This window comes from Aphis gossypii, chromosome 1 (genome assembly GCF_020184175.1).
Source record: "Aphis gossypii isolate Hap1 chromosome 1, ASM2018417v2, whole genome shotgun sequence".
NCBI classification, from domain to species: domain Eukaryota; kingdom Metazoa; phylum Arthropoda; class Insecta; order Hemiptera; family Aphididae; genus Aphis; species Aphis gossypii.
In genome coordinates, this window is record NC_065530.1 from 63936978 (window position 1) to 63955083 (window position 18106).

The window sequence follows — 18106 nt, forward strand, 5'->3', positions numbered from 1 at the left end:
GGTAAATATAGAAATTATGACTACCTAAGGTTTACTATTTAAACGTTTTTAAAAAATAGAGTGTTGAATAGATTTTGGTTTAACTTGACTTTATGCTTGTAATTATAACTTAGCCTGTGGATAAAAGTAGTTTAAATTTAAAACCAATATAATAATACCACGATTGCGTTGACGCTATTTTACATAAAAAAATAATTGTTCTGCCTCACTTTACATAAGTGAAAATTACAAATTAGTTATTTTTTCTCAATAAATTTCATTTAATATTCATACGATCAATCGATGAATAATAATTTTTAAAAACTAGGTAAGATGTTTTTTTTTTTTTTTTGTAGAAACGAATAATAGGACCATAATTTATGTATATCTATATAAAATAACCACTGTATACCGGAACTTGTAATGATTTTAACTTTATTTTTCGATTTCGTGGGTAGAAAAAATAAAATAATGAGAATAATAACCGTTTTTGTGTACTTAATAAAAACGACATTTAAATCTCTTACAATACGTTTTGTCTCGTACATTAGGGTCGTTTAATTATTTGATTTACATATTTAACATATAATGTAAGCCCCCGTAATATATATAGTCAGTAAAATTATAACCGGTTTAATGCCTAATGCCTAGAATGTAACATTTATTTTGTGGTTAAATCATTATATTTGACTGAAAAAAGAAAATAAGAACAGCAGTATACCTACTTATTTATTATTAAAACAAATTGAAAAATTGTAAATGCATATTATGCATATACTAACCACAAGCTAACTTATCAAGCCAAAGTAAAATATTCATATTACAAATTTACAAATAATATTGTTTTCTGATATAGGTTGGATCATTGGTTAATAGATAAATAGATTAATATAGAGTAAGAATACTTAAAATAAATTAAACTGTTTTTTTCGCATTCGAATTTTAAACGGGATAAAATAAAACAATATATTATATATTATATTATATACATTCCGTAAACGATTAGAATTTTAACCAACAAGTGTGTCATTATATTTTGTAAGGATCGTAGCCCATAGATATAATACTGTTATCGTCGGCATTCGGATTCGAAGGAATCGAAAAATTCGTACGTAATGGCTGTTATATTGAATAACCTATACGATTGAGGTTTTCGAATAGATAGTTACTGTAAAATGGCGGAGATTTGTTTACGACTTTGGATCACTGCGTAAAAGAGCAAACGTCCTATTCCGGAAACGCGAGAATACGATACCGATAGCAAGCGGCATAAATATATTTTTTAGTATATAATATTATTATAAATTATAACGAACGTGTAATATCCGTCGACGTTTAAACTACGGTATAGTATAACGTTATTTGCTCGCAAGTGCAATATAACGCATCGTGCAACGCGATCCCGAAGAGCTCAGACTATTTTTTTTTCGGCATAAGCCGATTAAACAGTGCAGGGAGAGAGTTTCACGGCGAGAACGACAGGCGCACAGATAGACAAAGAGAGACGGTGGAAATAAAGTGCACCGGTGTAGGTACGTTGACAAATTAAATGTCAGACGACATTTCTGCTCGAGGACTTCGTCGTCGGTATAATTATAATACGCGTACATGCGCACAAGATATAATAATATGTATTATTACTACTGCTCCGCTGCACTGATGTTTAATGGAATCGTGTTGCACACACACATACACATCGCATCGCTAATTAGCCGTCGTCGGCGATGAGTGCGTTCTGTAGTAGTACCTTGCTGTAGTATACCACTATAACCATGTGTCCATATACTATAGCTATATAGCGTGTATTATAATATATTATATTTTTGAATTTGAACACATATACTTCGACTAGTGGCTGGTAAAGACCGGGCGGGAATGGAAAAAAAGTGACGAGTTTGTAAGACGCTTAAAATATAATATATTTTATACCTATATGAATTATAAGTATGTGTGTAGTATGTGTGTGTATTTAGATGTATAAATCTCTGTAAACGAGTAAATGTTTAAATCCTTTAATGGGATTTCAAAAATACGTTTAAATTAATAATTATTACTCGATCCGCATGGCTGCATCAACACACACGTGTGACAACTATTATGAGTTTATGACTATGTTTTATTATTAAACACATTAATATAACATACGCATATACGTGTATTCGTGTATAAATCGAAAAAGCATTTCTTTGATGTCTGTTCGTTTAATTTGCTGTAATAAATTGGTTTATATATTTACCTAGATAGAATATTTTGTAAGTATATATGTATTGTAAGTTGTATGTATAGGAAAAGGAAATTATGTTTTATTAAATTCTCAAGAATTTACCTTTTACCTTCTCTCTAATTCACCATCCGGATGTATTGACCGAGAAAATGTTCGCTGAAAATGGTTTAGGTTGTTGGAAATAAAAAAAAAATGTCGACGAATACCAGCCAAAGAGTGATCAACCTTTTATTTGAATAGGAACTACCGCCTCAAACGCACTTTTATTTTTTATAGTCAGGTGATTTTTTTTCCCATTCATTTTATATTACTTTCTAATGCGTTTTTGCTTTTACGAACAATTTGCCTAACTGGCAACTACACTTAACTGCGAACGTTGCAATTATATACCCAAAAAAGTATTCAATAAACTGAATAAAAGGTTAAATTATTGTGCGCGAACGTTGTTTATTCAGATGAATACGGATATTGATTAGCAAAGTTATACTTAAAAACGTATTATACTTATAAACATTAATTGATCTTTACAATAATTAACTTGACTTTTAACGATATTAATTTTATCACTGCCAATCCAAACTGAATATACAGTTTATAGTATACAGACAAATACTGAATGAAGAACTAGAAAAAAATAATTTTAAAACTTAAAACATTATCTTGATTTAGTTTTGCAAGAATCGAGGACATCTGCGACGGATCATGAAAAATAATGTGAAAAACCGAGGCGAGAACAACGACATTAAGACGAATAACACCACCGTGTGACGGAGATGGATGAGGGTCGCGACTCGGACAGACAACCGTATAGTGTGCGACTTGTGCGGGCGCGAGATCGATAGGCCGCGTGATTTTAATCAGAGTGGCGTTTCGTTTAAGGAGAAAACTGTATAAACCTTTCTCCGCAGCCATTCTCTCTGCCACTGGACACAAACGGCGGCGACCTAAGTGCCGTCAGCTATATAAAAGACCCTTTTCGCCGTAGCGCGTCTAAAATATCTAAATTATGGGCGCCGAATGTTTATGACAGGCTCGGAGGGCAATTTGTCCTCGGAGCCCATATTATATTATTGTTCGCGTATATTATATTATTATACATCTTCCCGGGAGGATGTATTATTTTGGTGGGACCAAACGGCAAACGCGCCATCGAAGTTCAAGTGGGCGTACTCGCATATATATGTATACACACATACTTCCCCGAGCGGAAGTCGACGGTTAAATGGCATGATCGCTAAACTTCTTCGTTCTTCCCCATTTCCAGCATTGTTTCAGTAAACGCGTATAGCTCTGGCCAGCATCAGCTTCGGGCTAAACACTGTACTCACATCTTTTCGACTTTTATTTTTATTGCGATGTGTGCTCAAATCATTACCGTCGGAATAACTGCCATCCGTACTGTACAGTCGTTCTTAGATAAGATGTGATATAAAAATATATGGGCTGACTTATTATAAAACCCGAATATAGGTACAGTGTTTCACCACTGTATTGTTTATCCTATCTAATCCTATCATAATTACATCTTGGATTATTAAGAAACGCGAATCCATTAATTTTTTTCTCGATTTTGATTAAAAAACAATTGAATTAATATAGAAAATTGAATTTGCCAATATCATATTTCAGGAATATTAAATCGAAAAAAGTTATTGATTGTGGGTATTACAAACAGGGTGTATATACGATATAGATGCAGAACATTTTTTTTTTCGCTGCAAAATATTCGCCGAGAGCGAATTTTCTCGGCACTCGTCGTTTTCTGTATAATGTTTACCTACTAACGCATGCGTAAATTATTATTCAAACGTTTTCCAATGTATTTTATGTACCGTAAACAAATCTGAATCGATTATAATATATACCTACATTTTATTTGATGTGTTCCTCGCCAACGAATTTATCGCGTTTTTCTCTTTAACATTTTATTTTCTTTAAGACTGCAATCGTTTTTGATTAGTTTCCTTAAATATACGAATACGAATACGCAGTCAAACCAACTACATTTATGTTCAAACGATTCTTGCGTACCAACGCATATTATAAAGGAAAATAAACTAATGTCAACGATTAAACGACAAACAAGGAATGTGAACGGAGATATTACAAATAAACATGCTCCAGCAATATAACCAATATGATATTATTATACAACTTAATGACAATCCGCAGTGCATGCGATGGCGCGAAATCTGTATTTATTTTAAATCACGCGATTCACAAAAAATATATTGAGATCGTGTTTTTGTGATGAACCGTCGCCCACGGGGCAATGTCAAGCATTATTATTATCATAATAGGTATAGATAGTACTTCACTCTACTGCAATTATACGTGCAAATACCTATACATTAAAGTGTATTAATATAAATACACATTGAGATCGTTGCTCGCCGGAGGTATTTGTGTGTGGTTAAGGTTTTTTGAAATGTATAGACTAAGAGCGCTAATAATATATTATTACAATAAACACGAGTAATTTTGAATGTGAGCCGGGAAACCTTTTTGCAGCTACGGTGCTTACAATTGTATAGAAAATGATGCAAATAGCAGAGGGGACGGTGCAATTTCGAGTAGACCCGCCATTTAACAGTTTATATAAGTACCCAGTACATATTACTAAGTCTTACTGGATAATATTTTCAAAAACTAATACAGAGCGAGCATCATACAGCCAAAACAATAATTTGGGTTTATTTACACACATGACTATACAATATTACAATTATTATACACATTGTGGGTAGTCATTCTTTTATTACAAAATGCTCAAACCAACCTCACGGACATCAGATGACTGTGTGGTAAAAAACCGAATTTACTAATTTTGTCTAAGAATAATACGTCCGTGAACTCTTACTATATTATAGTATTATCAACAGACTATGAACGACATATTATCGAGTCTAATTATCGTTGAGCGATGTACAAATACGAGCAACCCGCTACCACTAGAACAGGACTATCGTATCTACATATATAATCTAACCAAACAAATGTGAACAGATTATAATTAGGTTACGTTATAAATTCACGTTGTAAATGCGCTTGAGCGACGACATCGTATTTGATCATCGATCAACATCGGACCACATATTATAAATTGTATACACAGTATTGCATACAGCCGTGTACTCGTATATTATATAGGTACGTCGTGTGCCAGCACGTGCGTAGTCTGCGTAATGTGGTGGTCATATTATGTTATTTTGATATTGTTTTTTTTTTGCACATGTAGCCGTGCGTGCGTGCGTGTTCAATCATTTGTATCGGAGTGTGTGCACGCAGCGTGGTATATAATAATATATAATTCACAGTCGATGGTTCGTCCTCGCGAAAGGGGAAATACTGTGACGTTTTACACACACGACTTGCTCACCTCCCCTACACAATTCCCACGAAGCACACATCGTATAGCTGGTATGACATATCGACGTGATTGACTACAGTCGTTTCAGTGGTTATCGTTCGAGTGATATATATATATATTATATACATATATAATATATAATATATAGGTATATTGCGAAACGATATCGTAAAGGTTTGTATATTTATTTTCGTCTATAAATACGTGATTTTAAATTTACGACATTTAATATATCTGTCTAGCCGTTTTCTAACGTTATATAACGGATGAGCCCCTGCGTTTTCCATACAATACAATATACGTATTTATATTGTGCGGCAATAATAGGAACTAAGAAAATCAATTGCAAGTGGTGACTTTATATTTAATGATAAACGACAAATTTCATTAGTTGGGGAAACACATCGTGTAGGTATCTTCTGCAGGATCTCAAATTTCTTATGTATAATGCAAAATCTTCTCAGTAATTGGTTCTATAGAAGTATATCTAAATACCACATATTTTTACATGATTTTTTTCTTTTCTACATATCGAAAACTCGCGTGGTATAAGTCTTACAATAATGTTGTTTATGTATAACTAGCTATCTTCCATAAGAGTTTATAAGAATGCATTTATTGTTTAGTTCAAAATATTGTGAATTAGATTACGAATGCCCATTACAACATTTCGGAAGTATAAATTCGTACAATATTAATAAAGTAATAGAGTTTACTGTTGCATGAAAGTCTTTGAAGGATTTCACAAAAAGCTTCTCCCTATCGACATGTTTACTGTTAACATATATTACGCATGTATATGCGCTTACACGTTTCGCAATGCTTTGTATTTTATGATATATTTATAGGTAATTCATGTTACATATATTATATTATACTTAGTATAATTGCCAAAAACTCACAAAAGAGACAAGCAATATCATCATCATCATCATCATCGACACAGCCACCACGTGCGCCAGGTGCATTTCCTCGTAAAAAAATGCGCTCATACAATATAATATTATGATATTATAACAAACGACTTTTATATTATACATAAACTACTATATATATATTATATATATGTAGTATGGAATGTAGTATATCCTTTCTTTAGCGTTTCACGTGCACTGTTGAAAACACGCCACACACTCGCGTGCAAGCAATGGTTGATATAACTATATACACGTTCGGTTCCCTGCATATTATATATCGGCCCCGAAAACTTTTATCCCTCAAAAATCGTATTCTTCAAGACGGTCGTGAAAAAAAGCAATAAAATAATATGTGTTTCACGGTGAAAGCACGACTTACGAGCCTAAATAACGACATCAAGACTACAACTACCCCTCTTTCGACCCATTCTTATATCACCGGTCGGCTGATGGAAAACGGATGTACGACCTATCCGTGATGAGTGCGCACGTATATATAACCATCCACCCAATTAATCCCGAAGACGACGTCGTTGTAGGTACCGCGATAAACCTGCAACTGAGGGGTAGAAATATTGCTCCAAGTACCTTTGTATGTACATAGTACGTGTATGCAGTGTGTAACTAAACGCGTGAACGAGTACGCTGACCCGTATGACTGAATATCACGCACTAAACACACAATGCACATAACGTACTCGAAAGATAAAACGCGTATAAAACCGCTTTGGACCATTAGCGAGCAATATTAGTAGTGCGGGAGGAGAAGTAGAATAAAAAGACGCGCGTAAAATATGTAATATATAAAATACGCCCAACAGTGCAAATTCTAATTTATCTATCAATATACCTATCACAACTTTGGAAGATAATTATAATAAATTGTGACATAGAAATTTATAGTTTGTATTCTTACATTATTTATTACCACCACCCTGCAAATTATATAACATTAACTTAATACGTGAAAGAGAAATTTCACATTTTTTGAGTTTTCTTGAATAATTACACTGTAGTTGAAGACTTTTAATTCGAAGCAGATACGAGATAAGGTCTAAAATTCGATTAATCAATAAAGTAGTGTGGTGACGTGAAAATAGATAAATTTAAACGACCTCAAACACATGTGAGAATTATATATTATTATATTATTATTTACCGCTGAAAAGCCGTTGTTATTATAGATCGCCAGCGTCTTTGTCGTTGACGTCGTCGTCGTTAAAGAATAATATTTACGCGTCGCGTACTCACGTAATATATACAATGCAAAAAGGAGAAGGGGTAATTCGTGACCAAATCTGACTATATATATATATATTATACACTATACGTTCTATGTAGATGCTAAACATATATTAGTCACTCGGGAGGGGATTGCCTGTCGTTGCCTCGCGGTCCCTTTGGGTCTTTTCTATTTTCGAACGCGCATATAATATATTTTGGCCCGGTATTTCACTTTAAACATATATCTATTTATTATGTACTAGACGTGCATGCAGAGGGACGTCTACGGCAGACCCGGTGACATTATTATTATATTATTTTTATTATTATATACATTTACGCTCACACGCGCACCTTTCTAACGACGTGAGATTTAACGCTGACATGGCCGCCGGTACTTATATTTATTATATATATTGTACGCGTGTGGGCTGCATTTTATGCCTCTCGATATAATTCACCTTCCCCTAAATAAAATAAACACGTATATACGTATACGACATACCGGGTATAGCGGACGCACGAAGATCGCCTACCACTCCGAAACCCACCGCCTACAACATCACCACCACCACCACCACCGTCATCCCAACCGGTGCCCAAACAATTCCGATTTTCCGGTGGATAAGCGCCGTAGTCGTAGCTGCAGCAGCAGCAGCGGTCCGACACCGGCGAGTTTGTTTTCTCCCCATTTGCGACAAATAAATGACCCGTACGCACTGAGAGAGACAGAACCTTTTCTGCACGCTCACGCACGTATATACCGTGGTATTCGCACACAACAATATACACGCGGTGCAAAGGCCAGGAAAAAAATCTCAAGCATAATTAATATTCAAGCCTGGGTGTTACATTATATATATATACACGGTGGCGGGTTGGAAGGCAGGTGGGATGATGATGGTAGTCACAGGGGAGTATTTCCAGAATTTCGAGTTTCGCACGAGCAAGGGTCTCATACATATATAATATATACACACGTACATAAAGGAGTCCATTGTATGTATTTTATAGCGAGTATACGCGTGCTCACATATTATACATATAGGTATATATATACATCAATGTGTATTCCACGAGCGACGGAGGTGAAAAACCGCACGATTTATGCGCTTAGCGTGGTCGTACCGTTTTAATTGAGATTTTGCAGTTTGTATACATATTTGTTTGTTTTTTTCCCACGTATAATTGCGGTCGTTCGTCCTGCAAATAAAATACACCGTTCGGCGGTTGCAGCTAGAAACACGTGCATGGACTATTTATATTGGCGAGAAATTAAGCTTAAATCAATAATAATAGAATATTTTAAGTCAGAGTATTCAATAGGGGTGAGCGCTTTCGAGTATAAATAGACACATTGGTACTATTCAACATCGGAAAAATAAAGAGACAGTGAATAACGTCGTTTTTAGGGTGACATAGTACCTATTGTGTTACCTAAATGAAGTAGGTATATTCGTTTATCGTTATGTAGTGAAACATTATCATTTATCATACTATTTTACATATAGTCTATAAAATTAAATATATTATATATTATTTTGTTATTAATTACTGTGTCTATATCATGTATATAAGACCATTCCACAGAACATATTATAAAAATTATAAATAACTAATGTGTATTAAACCACTAAAATATACATGTACATACACATAATACCGGATTTTTATTCTAATGAGCATTTAGCGAAATTGTGAATCTAACAATCGTATAATACGATATAGTATTAGTACCTACCTACATTACACCGCTATTGTATTATATTTTAACTTGGCACCATCCACAAAACAGTACATTTTTATTTTATTTTTGTACATTTAATATAAATATATATATATATTTGACTGTGTGTATGCCCCTTCGGAAAATAGATAACTACCAGTGCGGTTTGAGAAGGGTGATAATTATATGTAAATTGTCAGACGGTTTTCAAATGGAATATATATAATATATATATATATATAAAGTATATACATTATATATTATATAGGTAGATAAAAGAGATAAAAGTAAAGAGAAAAGACGGAAAGAGAGCCGTGGTTTAAAGGATTTCCCGCAGAAACTCCACTGTCCTTGGTACCCGACAAAGTGGTATATATTATATAAATAAAGTGAAACAGTGGTGGTAGTGGTATAATGGTGGTATATGGCTTAAGTACATGATCTCTTTTAGATATATATTTTTTTCGCTTGCTTTTCACGCCTCCCGACACCATCCCCACTCGTCCTCGGTATTAAAGTCTTCCGATAATTATAACGTCTGCATGCTGTGAAAGGGCACGAAAGGCTGTAAAAGCAACTAGCCGGTCGTTGTGGTATATATACGGGACAGAGACCGATTTATTAGCTGTCCGATGCGGGTTAGGCGATTGGCTTTGTGCCTGCCACCACAGCCGCGCGTTGATATTCGTGGCGACCGGGAAAACCGGGTCTTTTACAACACCCCCGACCATCAATAATTGTTAGTGAAAGGCGCCAGAAAAATTCTCCTTTGCTACACACACATACACACAATAAAAAGCACGCAAATACGTTTCTCTGCGAGCATTTTTAAAATCTCGCGGTCTCGACTTTTTCTTAAATCCTGATAAAGTGACGGCGACGATACGATGATACTTTAATATCATATAAGTATATAGGTATATAATAAAAACAACACTCGGATCTCACAGGAAAACCTTCGTTGCCGACATCTGGATAAGTAACTATAAACAGGAGGGGGAGTAAGCCCTGGAGGTACAACATAAAACTGCGAAACTGTGCTTAGTCGCCTTAGTGACGGAAAAACGGTACCTGTCGTAATTTTCTTAGTGTAAAATGTCGTAAAGACTAGAAAAAAATGGCAAGGTTAGGACCTCGAACAGAATAAAAAGTTTTCGCAATTCGGCGTGACAAATGAATATAATATTATTCATTATCATAAAACAATAAAATTATCGCGCTCCGGTTACTTACGAGTTAAATATATAATATATATTGGTACGACGTGTCGACACTTCAAATTAACGTTTGTCTAAGATATGCAATAATATAGAATAAATATTATAGACAACCGATACGTGCTATATTATAATATATAGATAGCGTCAAATTTCAATAATTATTTCAGAGGAAATCAAATCCACGTGAGTTGTGTTAAAATAAAAATAAAACTATTATACATATTTGTATTCTGTATTTCTGGCTTATTTTCTGTCAATCTATTGCAATAAATTATTATGCAGAAGTATGGACCAGACGCGGATAATGGGTAAATACATTGCGCGGTCACAATAATAATAATAATAATAATAATAATAGTAGTAGATATACCTATATCCAACACGCTACATTATACATTCACATAATATTGTAATATTCGCATAGATGTGCAATGTAATATAAAAGTCGTAACGGGTACCGTATTATAACGGTCAAAGCGATTGTCAATTTGAAGTACCTATATGTCGGCTTTCGCTGTTACTATTGAAACCTATTGCTAAGGTCGATTCGCGCTATGGTATATTGCGAGTAGGCGGGCAATCGCACCGGGAAAAATCAAAACGATGACAGCGATGTTGATCATAATAATCATAATAATAATAATAATAATGCAAATAAAAAAAACTCACTTGGTGAAGTCTTTTTGTAAAGTCGACAGCTTGACACGGCATCTGTCTGCTTCGGAACTGGAACCCTTGAGTCTAGCCTCCGTGTCCAAGCGCAGTCTCCTTTCTCTGTCCACATCCCTTTGCAGCCACTCACGCTATAAACAAACAAAACGGAAAATATTAACTACCGTCAGACCATATTCACAGTACAAATATTACGTATAATCGTATAAATAATAAATAATATTATATACAGCTGTGCATCGTCATCGCGAGTGTTCTACTATAGTACAATACCATTATTCCTTCTATTTATTTATGTACAATGAGAAAATGATAGTGCTCAAAAATTTCAAGACAATATTGTATTTTTATTATTAATTTATTTAACTATTGTTTACTGGGACGCGTTTTGGGTGGATGGTGACGGTATAACACAATATCATTGAACTGATTTTTGTGTGATAAATTATAGTATGTAGGATTTAAGTTAAGACAAGAAAATATGATATTAAAATGGGAAGTTAGACGTGGAGGAGTGACCACATTTTTCCCAACCCTATGCCTAAACATATTATCGAGTATTTCAGTGTTTGTGTTTCTATCGCTGTACCGTACGAGTTATCGAATACGAACATAAAACATTTAAACCTTATAATAATTATAATAATTGATAATGTGATGTACACGTGTATTATACAGCATGATGGCCACACGAACAGCCGTTCAGTATTTACCGCGTCAGCTATAATTATTTCACGGGAATAAGCATCAGTGTCAAATTTCAAATTTTAAGGCCCAGGTGCAAACGTATATTAGAGGCCCCGAAGACATATTATAATAATAGCTTCTCAAATATTATATAGTCGACAATAGTTTTAAATTCATTGTATAATTATTATTATTATATATCATATGTTTATTGTTGTAGACAAAGCGTTATTACTTATTACCAAATTCAATTTTAAAAAGAGGACGTCACGCCCGCAAATTATTACGATATCTCCGTTTCACAAACTTATATCGCATACCAAATTTGTTTTCGACATTTCCAATAATTGTGTGTAGTAGGTAAAAAACTATATTTTATAATTTAACATTAATTATTATACATTATATAATTAAAGGTCACTACACAAAGTTGAAACTATTGAAAACAAAATGTTTATGTCGTACGTTTGTAAAGCGACGGAGATTACACTAACATATTACGATGAGTGTGCTTAGCCTAACCTAAAATCGGGTTTACACCGCATTGTTAGTGTCTTGTGCCGTTGTCTCGAGTGTTCAATAACCTACTAACCTACGTTAGTAAAACGTTATAAGTAAAATACATAACATTCAACTTGGCGCAAAATTATGGAAATAGTGGAAATCTGATTATTATTTTAACCTGATTTTTCAGACTACTGTCGAATAGTATGCCGACGATACGCGGCTGATATCTATACAAAATCGATTTTAAACGATGCACCGGAAGTATGAAATCGAAAAAAAAAATTGTGTATTATGTATAATGGCGTGCACGGCGTGGCGTGAAACACGGAAACCGGAACACGAGTGTATGAAGGAACGGCAAGCTTTTGGCGCAGCATCGTTTGAAATCGGTGTGCAGTATCGAACATTGTACGCCCCGTCCTGTGTTTTTATTGTATATTCGCATAAACTATATGGCGGTCGCTTACGGTAACATCGACACACATAATCATGTTCGAAATATCGTTGGGCGTTGGCGCCGTATAATATATAAAAACTCAGCGACCGACAGCAGCCACGCATATCGCGAACGTCGAACAAAACAGTGTTAATATGCACTAGCTAATGCGATGCGAACACGATTTTCGATCGAGATTAATGAAATTGCACGACTGATGCGAAGTATATAAGGTCGGCAACGCCTGTGTTTTCCTCAGAATACATGACATTGTAGGGGTTTTATAACTCGTATCCTGTATGGGGAAATCTTGAAACGCTTCGTTATTCAATAATTTACGTTTTTGAAAAGTTCCTAGGAATAACGAATAAGACGTTTTTGCATAGTTATATCGTTTCTAGTCTATTTTAGAGGAGCCATGATAGAGGATGGCGGTTGGATATATAAAACGAAAAACAATTACATGCTGTCGGCCGACCTAGCCAACCTATTAAAGGTATCCAGTTTTTATTCCGGAATTTCCTCTGAGACTTAAATTTTTTTTATAAATTTAACTTGAACAAAAATGTATTATTTTATAGGTACTTACGTAGTACGTATGCACTACAGATTGTATGCAATATATATTTATATTTTGCATGCAAACAAGTCTTGTCAAATATGCTCTACGTCGTTATATTATTACTATTATCTTTTTCGTCTTATATTAATATTTATTATAATATAATATATATATAATATGTTTTCGTTAGAAGACCGACGAACGACTGTGTGTGTTGTCGACAAATGAATATTTATGCGTTCGCGTTTCGTGTCCTTCCCGCGAGTGTATTTCGGTACACACGCACGTCAAACATAATAAAGTACCTATGTATTACTTATACTACACTCGCAATATAATATATTATTATATTCGTTTGTGCGCGGTTTAAATATTTTATTTGTTAAAGAAGACGAAAACGACAGCGAATATAATATTATAAAACGATTAATATTCGACTCCAGTCAAAAATCTGCAATCGTCGCCGGACGTAACCGATCACCGATCGTTTCCCGCTATACAGTGGATAATATATCGTATAGTATAATCTAACTATATAATATTCGTAAAAATATGGAGCTGGACACCACGCGATCGCTTGTGCGCACGTATATATACGATAACGGATAGAGTATCGAGAAAATGAGTGCAGCAATTTCAAAGGATCACTCGGCTGTTTGTATGCGATATTATAAACGCCAAGCACATCGACGACGACGCGTGAGACGTGTCATATACGTCCGACGACAAGACGCGTAATGAGTCATGAGTGTGCGCAATGTACTACTTACAAATTACAGAGAGAACATATAATAAAGTATTATTATTTTTATATTATAATATTATGTAGACATCATATTATACAGTGCATAATACATGATATATATGCTCGTTCGTGGCTATACATAATATACTATCAGCAGGTAGACACTTAGATTATTATTATGATGTGCTGCACCGACCGAACGGGTAGTCAGCTGTGGCGGCGGCGGCGGCGGAGAAACCGGGGCCAGACACACCGCGTGCATCACCCCAAGGTTAAGGATACTAATATGTAATCAACGGTCAGTCGTTCGCCATCCACTGCCCACCCAACCCTCCGCATAGCTGCGCCCACCGTCTTAAATATTATAATACAATATATAATGTATTATAAAATATAGGCACCAGTCCAGATTGCTCGAGTAACAACGACTTGTACTACGATTGAATAATAATAATAATAATAATATTGTTACATTATTAAAACGACCGAGACCACCGGAATACTATAACACAACAATTAAATTATGATGAAAATCAAAACAGCGTTACAATGTTATTTCCATCTCGAAAATAACACGTTACAATTGATTAAAAAGCGATTAATTTTTTTTTTCAAAATTAAGTTTATATTTTCGTAAAACTACTATTTTCACGAACAATTTCAGATAATTGTTGCAGTACATTGGTTAAGTAAAATTTCAAACTCGAGAAACTAAATAGCACTCGATGATATGAATGTGTTCAAATAAAACGTAGAAAAGTGACTATTATGTACACATATAAACTTAAGTCGTGTATTATATTGTTGCGACCCCATCGCATGTCGACTGCAGCTGCACACGCGGTGATCAAAACTTTCAACACGGTTTTCGTATCCCCGAACTTACCGCAACAAACTGTTCACGACACATACAGTAAAGTTTTCGGAATGTACTAGAACAGTGTGAGTAGTTATAAACATTAACGGGATAACGTTAGAGATCGAAAGTCTTATAAATACGCGTACGCGTCGTGTATAGCTGGTACATGTACATAAATGTCACTTACACATCAATACATATAATACGCGTATCGTACAATGCGTGGAAATCGATAACCAACAATAGATCGTCTTGCGAGCAGTGGGTTGACATACACTTATAAAATTCCTTTTGTACAGTGCAACGACAAATGCTCATTGTGCTATAAAAGCCGTACGATATTTCGTATGTCAAATTCGTTTCGCTGCAGACGCGATGACGATGTGACACATTTAGGGATCGTTTTGAGCCAAACCCTTCACCACAAAACCTCTCGAAGTTTAACGTTATTTTGCAGCGGTCTCGAGTCCACCACGGCCACGGTTATATAAAACACGCGCGCAAAAACTGTGTAAATAATATCATAATAATATGATACAGGAATATAGTTGATGCGCGTCTCGGCGAATCGGACGAAATCATAAACGAAACAATGTTTGTACGCCATTATATTATTATGAAACGTGTGCTGTACACATCCCGATGACAGGGCGGCACGAGAGCGCACAGATAAAACACAGTGGGTGTGCGTGGAGTACAGCTCTCGAATATTCGTACAATTTACGACGATAAACCGTCTTTCGAAACCCGATTCCGGTCCGTCAGGCCGCGATAGTTATTAACGTTTTAGAGTATCGTATTGCACGCGTGCAGTGTGTCATAATCATCGCACAGGGCGGCGGCGGCGGTAAGAAAAGTTTAACGAAAATGAGATCATGACGTGCGTAAGCGTACAAAAAATAAAATCGTCTCTTCCTCGTTCGTGGTACGCCCGTGCCGTAGATTTGTCGTGTGTATAAAATTATTTTCTCCTCTTCTTCACTCGTTTTATCGGGTCCTTCCGCCCGGCTTGTTCGCGACTACGATTCGGTTGATTAACTCGTTGCTGTACGACAATACTGCCCTTCTCCGCATTTATACAAAACTATAAAATATAAGTCTCTTTTTCGTCGTCTTTTATACACATTTTTATGACGGTCGGTCTCCATGCATGCGTGCGATTCTATTCACAAGTCAAGTTCGCTTACTGTATAATATACAGGGTGTTTCTCAGTGTGTTTATTTATCCCCTCATTCAATATTTTTGAAACATAATTTCGTCTCAACATATTATACTAAGTTATCTATTATAACATTATTAAACCACACAAATATTTTTTGAATTCACCGATATTATTAGATAATTGATTATTGATAATTTAACTACTAATACAAATTTAGTTAATTCAAATATCCTATAATTTATTATTTTTAAGTTTTGCAAGAAACGTTTGGGTACGAAGATTTATTATGATAAAACACCCTGAATAGTGTATATTCTTAAGTACGGATTCATGTGAGTACTTATACAATATTATATTAAAATCCTTTACATACAACACATCCGATACCGCTCTATTCCTCAGTTCTTTTCATTAAAATATTGTCATCATTACTTTACACGTGCAGTACAATGTTAATATAAACTAAATATAGTCCGAAATAGCTATCGTAACGCGTGTTGTATATTATTTAATCGAAAATCCGGCAACTTAAAACGTCAGCTGGAGTTTACCGATGGACTACTCATAAAAGACGCCGACAAAATTTGAAACCGACTATCTACACCTGTGTTGCATGGTTACTGCACTACAATGTCGTGGTTCCAACGTAAGTGACATTTTTCACAAACCTATTCCATTTCAGTGATCGATGAGATTCGTATTGGTTTCACGTTTTTTTTCTATTTTTTTTTTTTTTTTAGTTTTAAAACCTAGTCAAGAGTTTATTTGTACTTCGTAGACTTCCCGCCGCCAGTTTTAACAATAACATACGCAGATATACAACTTTAAATAAAATTATTATTATCGTGTGACGTGCTGACGTCATAATAAAACAAAAAAAAAAAACCGTCATTTTTAATACATTCCAGCCGATTTAACATCAAACCACGCTAGTGTACAAATATACCTAATAATATATATCATTAAATTGTACATTCGTATTTTTTTTTAAATATTACATCATGAACTGTGTTTGCGTTGTATTATAAAGAACTTTATTAAATTTCTGAACTCAGAAGCAATATAAAAACTAAACGCCATTGGCCCGGGAGAACTTTGGCAGGGAGACAGAAGACCATTGAATTTGATGTTTCGTTTCGAGACTACGAGGGTATTTCGTTGTTTGGAGGGAGGTTGAAGTATAACTATAGGGAAGATGTTAGATGCATACCTATATTTTTATTTTTGAACCACTGGGAATCGACAGAAACAAACCGACGACATTCGTAACGTTTTGACAGTCGGCTGAATGCAATTAAATTAACGCGATCTAATGTAAAAAAAAGCTGTCGCTTGTTGTCCAACTTGGCCTAAAATAGAATCGCGTGACTGGATTCAATTCTGTTAAATTTGTGTTTTTGGAATATTGTAAGTAAAAGCTTTACGCAAATTGGCTACACACGACAGAAATGTTATGCTGTAAAAAGCACAAAAAAAAAAAACTACCAACGACTGTATATTATAAGCACATACGCGTGTGTACAGGAAAACACGACGGTGGTCGACGTAATGTATTAGATATATAGCGTATAAAAAACCGTCGACGAACGCACCACTCGTAATAATAAAAGCTACTCGGAGTGTGGTATAACAAGACGATGAAAATTCGAAAGTGCTACTTGACGGTCGGCGCACTTAATTTATCGCTGATCGACTGTATTAAGGACGCATGTACTTTTTTCACTGACGTCGAAATGATTTTATGTATAGTCAAAAATATATGCATATTTAACTGAATGTGAAAAGCGACTGCGAGAAGAGGATTTTTTTTTTAAT

At 34.9% G+C, this 18106-nt stretch overlaps 1 protein-coding gene across 4 annotated transcripts in view; it reads right to left on the bottom strand.

The window, feature by feature from the left end:
• LOC114121697 (uncharacterized) overlaps positions 1–18106 on the bottom strand; it is a 201862-nt gene that overhangs the window by 59245 nt on the left and 124511 nt on the right. For all 4 annotated transcript variants that reach the window (XM_050198453.1, XM_050198456.1, XM_050198461.1 and 1 more), the window contains one exon: positions 11330–11463. In XM_050198453.1, the coding sequence (XP_050054410.1) occupies positions 11330–11463 (134 nt within the window). The remainder of the gene's footprint in view (positions 1–11329; positions 11464–18106) is intronic.